This window comes from Sphaeramia orbicularis, chromosome 13, assembly GCF_902148855.1.
Source record: "Sphaeramia orbicularis chromosome 13, fSphaOr1.1, whole genome shotgun sequence".
Taxonomy (NCBI): Eukaryota; Metazoa; Chordata; class Actinopteri; order Kurtiformes; family Apogonidae; genus Sphaeramia; species Sphaeramia orbicularis.
In genome coordinates, this window is record NC_043969.1 from 22246338 (window position 1) to 22256777 (window position 10440).

At 37.8% G+C, this 10440-nt stretch overlaps 1 protein-coding gene across 4 annotated transcripts in view; it reads left to right on the forward strand.

Moving 5' to 3' along the window:
• dync2h1 (dynein cytoplasmic 2 heavy chain 1) overlaps positions 1 to 6629 on the forward strand; it is a 103447-nt gene extending 96818 nt beyond the window's left edge. For 2 of the 4 annotated variants that reach the window (XM_030151685.1, XM_030151682.1), the window contains exons 92-96: positions 337 to 426; positions 3496 to 3605; positions 3687 to 3768; positions 4851 to 4967; positions 6027 to 6629. In XM_030151685.1, the coding sequence (XP_030007545.1) occupies positions 337 to 426; positions 3496 to 3605; positions 3687 to 3768; positions 4851 to 4967; positions 6027 to 6188 (561 nt within the window). In that variant the 3' untranslated portion in view covers positions 6189 to 6629. The remainder of the gene's footprint in view (positions 1 to 336; positions 427 to 3495; positions 3606 to 3686; positions 3769 to 4850; positions 4968 to 6026) is intronic. The other 2 variants (XM_030151684.1, XM_030151683.1) reach the window with 1 other exon arrangement.
• The last annotated feature ends 3811 nt before the right edge of the window (positions 6630 to 10440 follow it).

Below are 10440 nucleotides of genomic sequence, written 5' to 3' on the forward strand. Positions count from 1 at the left end.
ATACTGTCTAACCTGTCCCAGTTAACACTAGGATCCAGAGGGAAGGTTTCTTTTGTCACCTCCTTATATATTTTGCTTTTGTTAGTGCCATTAATATAAGAGAAATCACCCATTTAAGGTGTTTTCTGCATGTTACAATTAAAATATGTTAATTAAAACTAGAAAAGGTGACACTGCTACATTAAAAATGGCCGAGTAGGCATGATTCTATCACTACCTACTGTATGTTAGTGTGGTCATATGGGTAAAATGACAGATACAGTATGAAGATTTTATTTTTTTATGCATTGATTTTTGACATTGCTCTCAGCTAATATTAATTTCTGTGTCTTTCAGTGTCCTTTAACATGGCAGAGTAAATGGGAGGGACCAGAGGAACCAATGCAATACCTCAGAGCCGTCGTAGCACGTGCTATCGCCATACAGGTATACATGCATGCGAATATTGAAGATATAGTCGCAAAAAAAATTATTAGACCATCAAAAGTCATCAAAAACAATAATTATGTTATCAAGTACTAACTCCTGTGTGTTTCATATGACTAAAACAGACAGAAAAGAAAACATGGAATGCCTAAAAGCACTGTTTTTATCAGTACAACGCCAGAGCTATTGTTGTAAGAACTGAAGTGATTTTGGTTATTATCAAGAAAACATGGAAAGTGTCTAGACATCAGCTCTGAAATTAAACTCTTATGAGCTATTTTTGTTGTTATCATTATATTTGTCCAAACAAATGTACCTTTAGTTGTACCAGCCATTAAAATGAATAAGAAATGTAAGAAAACAAGGGGTAGTCTAATCATTTTTTCCGCAACTGTATATTATGCATGGGCATTCATGGTCTAGGAGGTTGGAGAAGCAGCTTGTGACAGAAGGGTTGCTGATTCAATTCCCTGGACCAGCAGATCAGCTCCCTGGGTACCTGACATGACATAGTGTGTGATGGGTTAAAAGCAGAGGGTCACTGTCAGTGTGTGTTGCATGTGCACATGTATAATATGCCAACTATTCTGTTTCATCCCTGATGTTTTTGTTGCATTTGTTCCATCAGGGACTGAAATTTGTACAGTTCTGCTACTGTCGGAGAATCTTGGTTTAAAAATATGTGATAAAATTTCAGCCTAATAATTTGAGGTAAAATCACTCGACAGCCTTACTGGTAATTACAAAACTCCATATGTCCCAGGGAATCCACTCTAACAGGAGTAAGACTCTTATGAGGCAATAGAGTTTTCTAATCAGCATTAGTATGACTGAGGGGTCCATTTAAACCTGTCATCCATTTATATCCTATCACTGGAGCCTCGGCCTCTAGTTGTGACACATAATACGGTATTTCTTTTCCGAGCTATTAAAAAAAAAAAAGACCTTGCACCTTTAAACATGTAGTTGGATCCCAAAAGGCCCTTTTTCTGATGTATTTAAACATCACATTCGCACAGTCCTTGAGCTGTGCGAATGTGATGTGATGTCCTTGAGTCCACGCTGAGTGCTTTCAGCTCAAACTGAAGTTATTTATGACTGATCTAGGCAATGTCTTGATTAAAACAATGCCAGAAAATTACTAATGTTGTTTTTTCAAAGGTGCAGCATAAATAAAAGGGGATTATTATATAAAAGTGCAAGGTTCTGGGAAGTGTCTGCCCCGGGTCGCTGCCAGGAAATAAAGGTTCTGGCTGAAACTCTTCTATAGCTGCTCTTGACTGTGTCTGACTGTACGCCTACTTCAATATGCTCTGGCAGACTGGAATGCACACATACACACTCAGACATTCAGAAATTATTTATTTTTATGTGAATTTGATGCGTTTCATTATTCGTGTGGGCGGTCTCACTGCCTGTGTCTGTTTGTCTGCTGGCCTGCCTGCCTTCCCATCTGTTTGTGTGTATGTCTCCCTGTCTGCCTGCCATCTCTTGTTTCTTTCTGACTGCAAGCCTGCCTAGTCTACCTGCACTTCATCTGTCTTCATGTGTGTCTATCTGGAGGCAGTACTGTCCTTAACTGTCTATTTGTGCCATCAGTGCTGAGTGATGTCTCTGTTAGCAGTGTGTCTGTGTTCTCTTGGCTAATCAGTCTAATAAAGGCAGACCAGGCCAGAGCTGCTGCTGTGTGGAGCAGCTGAAGAATGAAGAGCTAATAACACAGCAGTACATCCGGACACGCAAGAAGACCTTGAAAACACAGAGATTCTCACACACACGCACGGAAAACCAATGCATACCAGCACACACAGGCTCGTCTTTTATTAACACCCAAAATTCTCTCTTGGTGCACATGCTGGGCCGTGTTGATGTGCATATGGGCTTGTGTTTCATACATTTCTTCTTGGGCTATTGCTCATCCCATTTTATCTCCAAAGCCAGTGCAGACTGATGCTATGCTAATAATGAATCCATTTATAATCAAGATAGGATCAGATGTTTGCTCATTGTGCCTTTAGTCGTCAGCAGTTTTATTCAGCTGACCTCCAAATCCTGTAGTTTCTATGGTGATTTCAAGAAAACTGCCTGCCTATTGAAAAAAGGCACGCACAAAGATCCCCCAAAATTAAGACTTAAGTCTTAGGACTGCTCTCAAGACATAAATCAGGACTCTTCAGCTCAGCTATGTGGATAAAAAGGATGAAATAAGTTGTCGTGCCTTTTGATAATATTTTCCCCCAAAAAAAAGAAATGGAAGCGTACAAACCAAGAGCTAAGATTGTGTTGTTTAATGTTGTATCATACCAGGTTAAGTCCTGAGCTGCATGTTGGACAAAAATAACAAGCATTTACAGCAACGCAGAAGGAGGGTACTTACCTGATGGAAGCATATGTTGCTGAATCAGGCGGACTGGATAAATGCTTTGGATAAGGCTTAGAGAGCTCTGTCTCCAATCACACAGATCCACACTTCATGCTTCGCTTCAGTGTTTGTGTACCTGTGGTTGGATGCAGCAGGTGTTGCCTTTAGTGTCTTTGCACAAACATGCCTTCACATATACATGCATTTGTGCTGTGTTTATGCATTTACACACTTGTGTGTGTGCATTTACTGTATTTCCATCAATAGGTAATTGGAGAGAGCTTGTTAACATGGTGATAAAAGAACAAGGGGACACTAAAGACTTTATTGGCTACACATTTTCATTGACTTTATGTTTGGGCCTCCCTTTGTAACCCTTTTCATCTCTCATTAGCTACTGACTCAGACAGAAAATTATGATCACTCCTCTCAGGTCAACATTCTGTTTGATAAATGACATTTAAAGAGGAAAATGTAGTACAAACACAGTCCTTCTGTACAGGCGGGATGACAGTAAATATTTAGTCTAAGTTTTAAGAATTCAGACTTGGTTCCATTTGTGAAACTTTAATTATCTTCAATTGATCTCAGTGTTTTGCATGACTCCTCTGTAAAACTGATTTTATGCCTGAGTTGTGTGTTATCTTGGAGTGTTTCTCATTTGTTATTTTTTTGGGTGATTAATCTGCGTGTCTGTCTGTGTTTAGAACTGGGTGGAACGTGCAGGCAGACAAGCTCTTCTGTTGGACACACTAGATCTGTCTGAGCTCTTCCACCCCGATACCTTCCTCAACGCTTTGAGACAGGAAACTGCCAGGTAACATCCCTTTGTGTGTCCACGTACACGCTTGTCAAGATAAAGACAAACAACAGTGTTTAATCTATTTTCTGATTTTAGGTCTATGGGTTGTTCTATGGATAGTTTGGTGTTTGTCTCATCATGGAGGAGTCACATTGCACAGGCCAAGCTACAAGTCAAGGTAGAATCAGAACAAACAAATGTCTTCCTACAGATCATGCATGCCAGGCAGCAGACACACCCCATCCAGCTGCAGAACACTGAGCTATAAACAAAGCCGACTCTGGATGAGTGATAATTAGAAAATAATGGGGTAAGAATGGCAAGAATAGAATACAAATGCAGATAGTGAGAATGGAGCCAAAATAAAAGAAAATGTTGAGAAAGAAAGCAAAGAAAGTTTGCTGCATAACCACATGAGACAAGTCTGCTGCTTTTGGTAACAGTTATCCGCATCCTTCTTTGCATTTGATGCATTAAATCAGCAGAAATGTATTCAATAATATTTAATTAAAAGACTATGGAGCGAACCATCTCTGTACAAAAGCACTCCAACTTCATTTTTCCTTTATTCATGCTGATTTAAGTTTCATATCTATTATTTTGTTTGTTTCTTTTTTGTCATGCCAGTAGTTATTGGCATGACATGACATGTATTCAGTTAAAATGACACAAAGAGGGAGAGGGGAAGGGTGTGGGTGTTTAAAAAGAGGCTGCAGCTGTAGCAAGGGAAGGGAAAGGAAGGGAAATACTCAGACATCTGACAGAGGAGAGAGAGGATAATTGTTGTGAAGAAGTGAGCTCTCTTACACACACACACACACACACACACACACACACACATATACACACACACACACACACACACTGAAGCTTTTTCTGGATTTGTCTCTCTGTGTCTTTCTTGCTCTTTCCCAGATTATGGTGATTTAGTAGTTGTCTGTGTATGTCTGACTTGATGCCAGAGTTCCCTTTATTGTCTGGTCTACTGTGGAAAATCCCTGAGTCATTGGACTGAATTCCCTCACATAAACACTCTGCCTCTCTCATGTGCTCTGTGCATAACATACAAGTTAATCTATGTCATTTTCCGATGCCCTATATTTCTGTTTTTTTGCACATTCTTGGTTCATTTCATGGCTTCTTCTCTTCATTACTCCTCCCGTCTCTGTCTTACTGCTCGATTTGGCATCTTCACGTCATGCTATTTTCATCCTTTTCTCTCTTCGTCCTTTCATCCTCCAATCTTTGACCTTTTTTTAGGTCGGAGGTCTTCAGTTGGAGGGCTGTAGTTTTGATGGAGTTCATCTTTGTGAGAACCAACATGACTCTCCCAGTGTGTCAGCTGTTCCTGCCTGCTACATGGCCTGGGTTCCACAGGTAAGTCTGTTTTCAACATGAGGAAATTTACATGTATCTTCAGTCTTTTTATTTTTTTTCATGGATTGTAATGTAACATAAAAATGAGCATATTTATTTTCTCACCTACCGACATCTATGACTCTACCCTGTAGACTGATTTCTCTGAAGAGGTTGGATGAGATTTTTTTTTTACTTTTTACTTTCATTTTCAGAATATTAAATTTTGCATACCTGACATAGAACTGTTGATGAATCACTAAAATAAATATTGGTAAAGAAAAAAACTGCTATTCTCTCAACAGAGCATGAGATCATTTTCCATCATGATAACAACTCAACCTACACCCTGAAGAAGGCACATGCCGACAGACATTGGTGTGTTTTTAACTCCAGCCCCTATTAATTAATCTACATGCCGACATGAAATAAAGGCTTTTTAAATTTTCTAACCAAGTGAATGCTTGGATTTTTGTCTTTTTCCAACAATAACAACATAGTTCAGTTATAACAACTCGTATCACTCAAACACCCAAATGTCCTATAACACAATTCCATCATCAAGCAAAAATGTCCATGGTCATTTGTGGGCTCGCTGTCATTCATTCCATTGTATGAGCCTGTTTAAGTCTCTGCTCCCACTGACCTACAGCTGGTGGACTTGATTCTTTCCAGTTCACTGTTATCATTTCATCAATTAGTGAGAGTATCTGCAGCATCTGGTCCATGCTTTATACGTCTTTCAGTGTTGGACAAGATTTTAGAAGAAAACCTATGTTTGCCATGTTTAGCTTAGAAATACAATCCAAACAAAGGGTAAACTTGATTCCAAAATAAGCTTAGATTGAAATTCTCTGAAAATACTCTGCTCTAACTATGTAAATATTTTTCTCATCCATTTTATTTTGATCCAATAAGTGATCTGGTGGACCAACTTAAAATTTTTCTCCGTTGACAGATTTCATGTCAAACTGAAGGTTATGTTGGATTGTACTTAAAGAAACTAATGGATGACTGATCAGATGATGTGGATCCGAGTACATGTATGTCAGCTATTTAAAAATTTACATTCAATCCTAGAACTCCGCTGCAGACTCCGGTGCTTCAGAAGATACCATCTGGCTCCCTCTGTACACCAGCTCCGAAAGGTTGAAAGTGGTCACACACATCTGTCTGCCCTGTGGAGCGAACCCTGACCAGTGGATTCAGACCGGAGCAGCACTCTTTCTCAAACAACAGTGATGGACAGGACACGTCTCTATGAGGGCAAGCACTCAAAGATTGACAACAAAGCCTCACATGACTACAGGTACGACGTGTTTCCACTGTGAGGTGATGATAGTGCCGTCACATCAGGCTGACTTAAGAAATATAAAAGAAAGTCCTCAACACGTCAGAATGTAAAGTATTGATGCCATTCCTGACTAAATACTTTTCTTAGTTTAGAGACCAAAGACTTCTACATGAAGTTAAAATCTAACAGACTCATAAAATGAATGATCACAGATTTTGGGTCTGACAGTCATGTGAAAAGAGTTTCTTCTCTGTTCACTGACCAGACAAGTGTAGGCCTCACCCACATTAACAATGAAACATTTAAAGGAGTGATATTTTGCTTTTTTAAAATGGAATTATGCATTTTAAAACATTTCCCTGTGGTCTATATAAACTGTAAATGCTATGCTTGGGTCTGAATTCTTCATTAATTCAACTCCACAGGTCCATCTTCAACCCTATTTCTGAGTAATGACACCAGAAAGGTCGTTTTGAGCGCTGGCCCTTTAAATGCACATGACCCCACGCCCTCCAGGTTGTTGACTGTCCCGTTCAGTCACTTGTGTCCGTTAATATAACCAACAACTGAACATTTTATGTAATCAGCTCGAAGGTTGGACATATTTTCAGTATGGACTATAACCGCTGCTGCTGACAAACAGTTATGGCGAACTCTGAGAAATGTTCCTCAGAAGTCTTGATCTTATATTTGTAAATGTTGTGACGTAACTAGTTATAGTTGTAACAAATTAAGAAGCAATTAAAACAGGTTGTAGAAATCCACTAGATTTTTGCCAAAATGAATATAAAGATAGCTTTGCAGCACCTGGAGGGTTCAAAATCAAACTTTTTGAACTATTAGGGTCCAACTACACAAATAAATGTACCAAAGACTAATAAAAGTGGGTTTAGCAAAATATGACCCCTTTAATTGAAGTAGAATTATTCTTTTGATAGCGGGGTGAGAGTTCTACAACTGTTAAAGTTCTGTGCCTGTTCCTGTAAAGATGTGCATCACTGATTTTTCTGCAAAAAGTCCTGACGAAAGAAATTCTACCCAAATCTCAAGTTTTATTTTGCTGAATGTTCTAGTTTATTCATCCCTCAGTGTATTTTTGCATTGTATTTATTCATTTTAAGAATAAAGATGACCTTAATGTTATTGTAATGGTGTTTTTGCTCAGATTATTTGTTGTCATTGTGTTAGCTGCAGCCGTTCGCCAAAGTGCCGACACAAAAATCTGTCTGCGTGTGTGGGTGTGTTTCGGAGCCGTGCTGACTCTCCACCGCACACTTATCAGTACTCACAACTGTTCAACAGTAAACAATACAGATCGCAGTTCACTCGGCACGCTCTGTCTCTCAGTCAAATCTGCTGAAGCAGGTTTTCAAGGCACGAAACACCTCAATGTCTGTTCCCAAAGCAAACGGTAACACACACACACACACACACTCATGCACCCATTTACAAACACTCAGTTAGTCCCTAACCTCTGTGTGATTGGTTCTGAGTTGAGGTTGAGTGGAGTCGGTGAAGCCGTGATGGATGGCCACAGAGCTACAAAAAGCAAGGAGGGGGTGAGATGTTTGTCAGGTGTGTATGTTTGTTATGTTTGTGTATGTCTGTGTGTAGACAGAGAATCCAAGCAAGAGCATCAAATTTGATTGATGGCTTAATTAAGTCATTTTTTCCCTGTGTTGGCCTAGTTTTTGTTTGTGTTTATGCATTTGTGCAAGTGTGTGCGTGTGCGTGTGTGTGTGTGTGTGCAGTCGTCTGTGAATGTGTGTGTGTGTGTGTATTTGTGGAGACAGTGAAAGGCTGAAATGAGGGAGGAGCGGGTATTGTGTGTGCACTGCAGTGTGACAAAATGGGACTGAAATGGAACAGCGGGTTTAAAAAAGAGAGAGGATTGGATTTCGGCGAAACACGGCCCTTTGGGTCAGAGAGTGAAAGAGAGACAGAGAAATGGAAGCAGAAGGAGAGAGAGATGATGCACGGAGTACGAGCAGCAAGAAAAAGGCTATAAAACCTGTATGAGAAAATTGCAGTGAAACAGAAAAATGAGGACAATACAGGTGACATAGGGTGCAAGGAGAGTAGGAGTTAAAAGGAAAGAGATGGATAGAGAAGGTTAGGACAAGTAGTGAGTGAGTTATGGAGAAATAAGCACTAGGTCAGAGTGTGAAAGTGGGAGCAGATTGGAAATATATTCATTCGAGTGGCACCACAGTGTTTTACTTACTGCACTGGCAGGCTTATGGTCAGTTTGACACTTACTCTGTAATAAAACACAACATAAAATACAAATTACAACATGACAAAATACACATACAGCTTTAATATACATTTCATTACAAATGTACACTGAGTTTATGTGTTTAACCCTTTCATGGATACTGGTCACTACAGTGGACAGCTATTCTACAGCTGTTCTCTTGTATATTCATGGATTTTGTTGTTTTTTGTGTTTTTTTTGTTTTTTGTGTTTTTTTACACATATCTTTATTAAAGTTTTAAGACACTACATATCTTTTCTGACGTGAATTGGTAACCTTGTGTAGATCTCCCCTGAGCATAAACCCCCAAAATCACAAGCCCCCCCCCCCCCCCCCCCCAGAGTTTTCACAAAATTTATCAGTAAATACATGTTTCTTTGCTTCAAAAATTAAACGCATGGTGTCCAGTTGATTATTATTATTATTATTATTATTATTATTATTATTATTATTATTATTATTATTATATTTTATTGTTACTTTTTTAATGTTTTTTTTAATTTTTATTTATTTTATCTATTTATTTATTTTTTATAAGACATTTTTCAATTACATTGTTTTTTTTTGTGTGTGTTTTTTTTCATGTTTAAAGAGAAATGAAAACACTCAGGTAAAAAATCTTGATTAAGGTTCTCATAATTCGTGCATGAAAGGGTTAAAGTAATGCAAAGTTTAAAAGTCAAGTTAATTTATTCCAGTCATGTATTAATAAAAAATTAAATGTATTAATAAAACAGCTACTGGTGAACAAAAGCATCTCCTGATCTAAAATATGTAGTAACTTTTGAACCAGTAATCCTATCAATACATGTGAATAAATCAGTTATTCATGACCCATGTGGACGTTCAGAGGCTCCTTAGTGAAGGTGGAAACACTGTCATCCTCTGCAACACTGATTCACCAGTAAAACTCATGTCATTTGACAAATAACAGTGGTTTCAAATGTTTGTTTTACATTCAGTTAATGATGTGTTTTCTCTGTATTGATATAATAATCTTTAGATTTACTTTGAGCCTTTATAAACATCTACATGATGAGTAAATTAAATATAGCAAAATACCTGATTTTATCTGAAATGTAGAGAATAAGATTATTATAAAGGCAGACAAACACTTAGGTCTTTAGTTTATAAAATACCTGCATTCTCAACTCTATGCAGTCATAGGTACACACATAGAAATTGCACACTCCTGTGATATTAAAAAAATACATTAAAAATAATACACATTGTGACATCTCATGATAAGAACATATAACACATATTACACACACCCTATATTAAAAACACCATCAGAGATTATTACACAGACCTGAGCACCTCAAGCAGCGCTATTTATGAATGAGTTTAAATGTCAATGTAATCTTTACAAGTATTTGATAGTACCTATTGAATCTGCTTTAGTCATTTACTTCAGGATGCCTTTTGGAATTTTGATTGATTATCCGGCTATTCCTGATTTTATTTCTGGCTATAAAATATAAGTGTGTGCTGTATTGTACCATGTGACACTGGCAGTAAAGTAGCATGCTGCTTTCCAAAGTTAATTCATCTCCTTTCTGCTGATTCTTTTTATTAAGAGCATGTCCTCACCTCCTGCAGAACATGCACATTACAGTAATAAATACATTACTGTGCAAATGTCGTAGGTCAACTGCAGGTTTGCTGGTTCAGTAAAGTTATAATGACCACACATATGCTTTTCTCTGTCTCTGTATTAAAATATGGTCTGGATATATGGGAAGTACGCAGCATTAAAACCTAATGTTACAATGAAATCAAAGAAATACTGAACAACATTGGACAATATTTGATAGAACTGGTTAAAAAAAAAAAAGTAAATGATATCTTCTCTATATATTATAATATGCCTGAACCTCACAGAAAACACATTAAATGTAAAAAAAAAAAAAAAAAAGTGAATTAGAATCCAATGTCATAA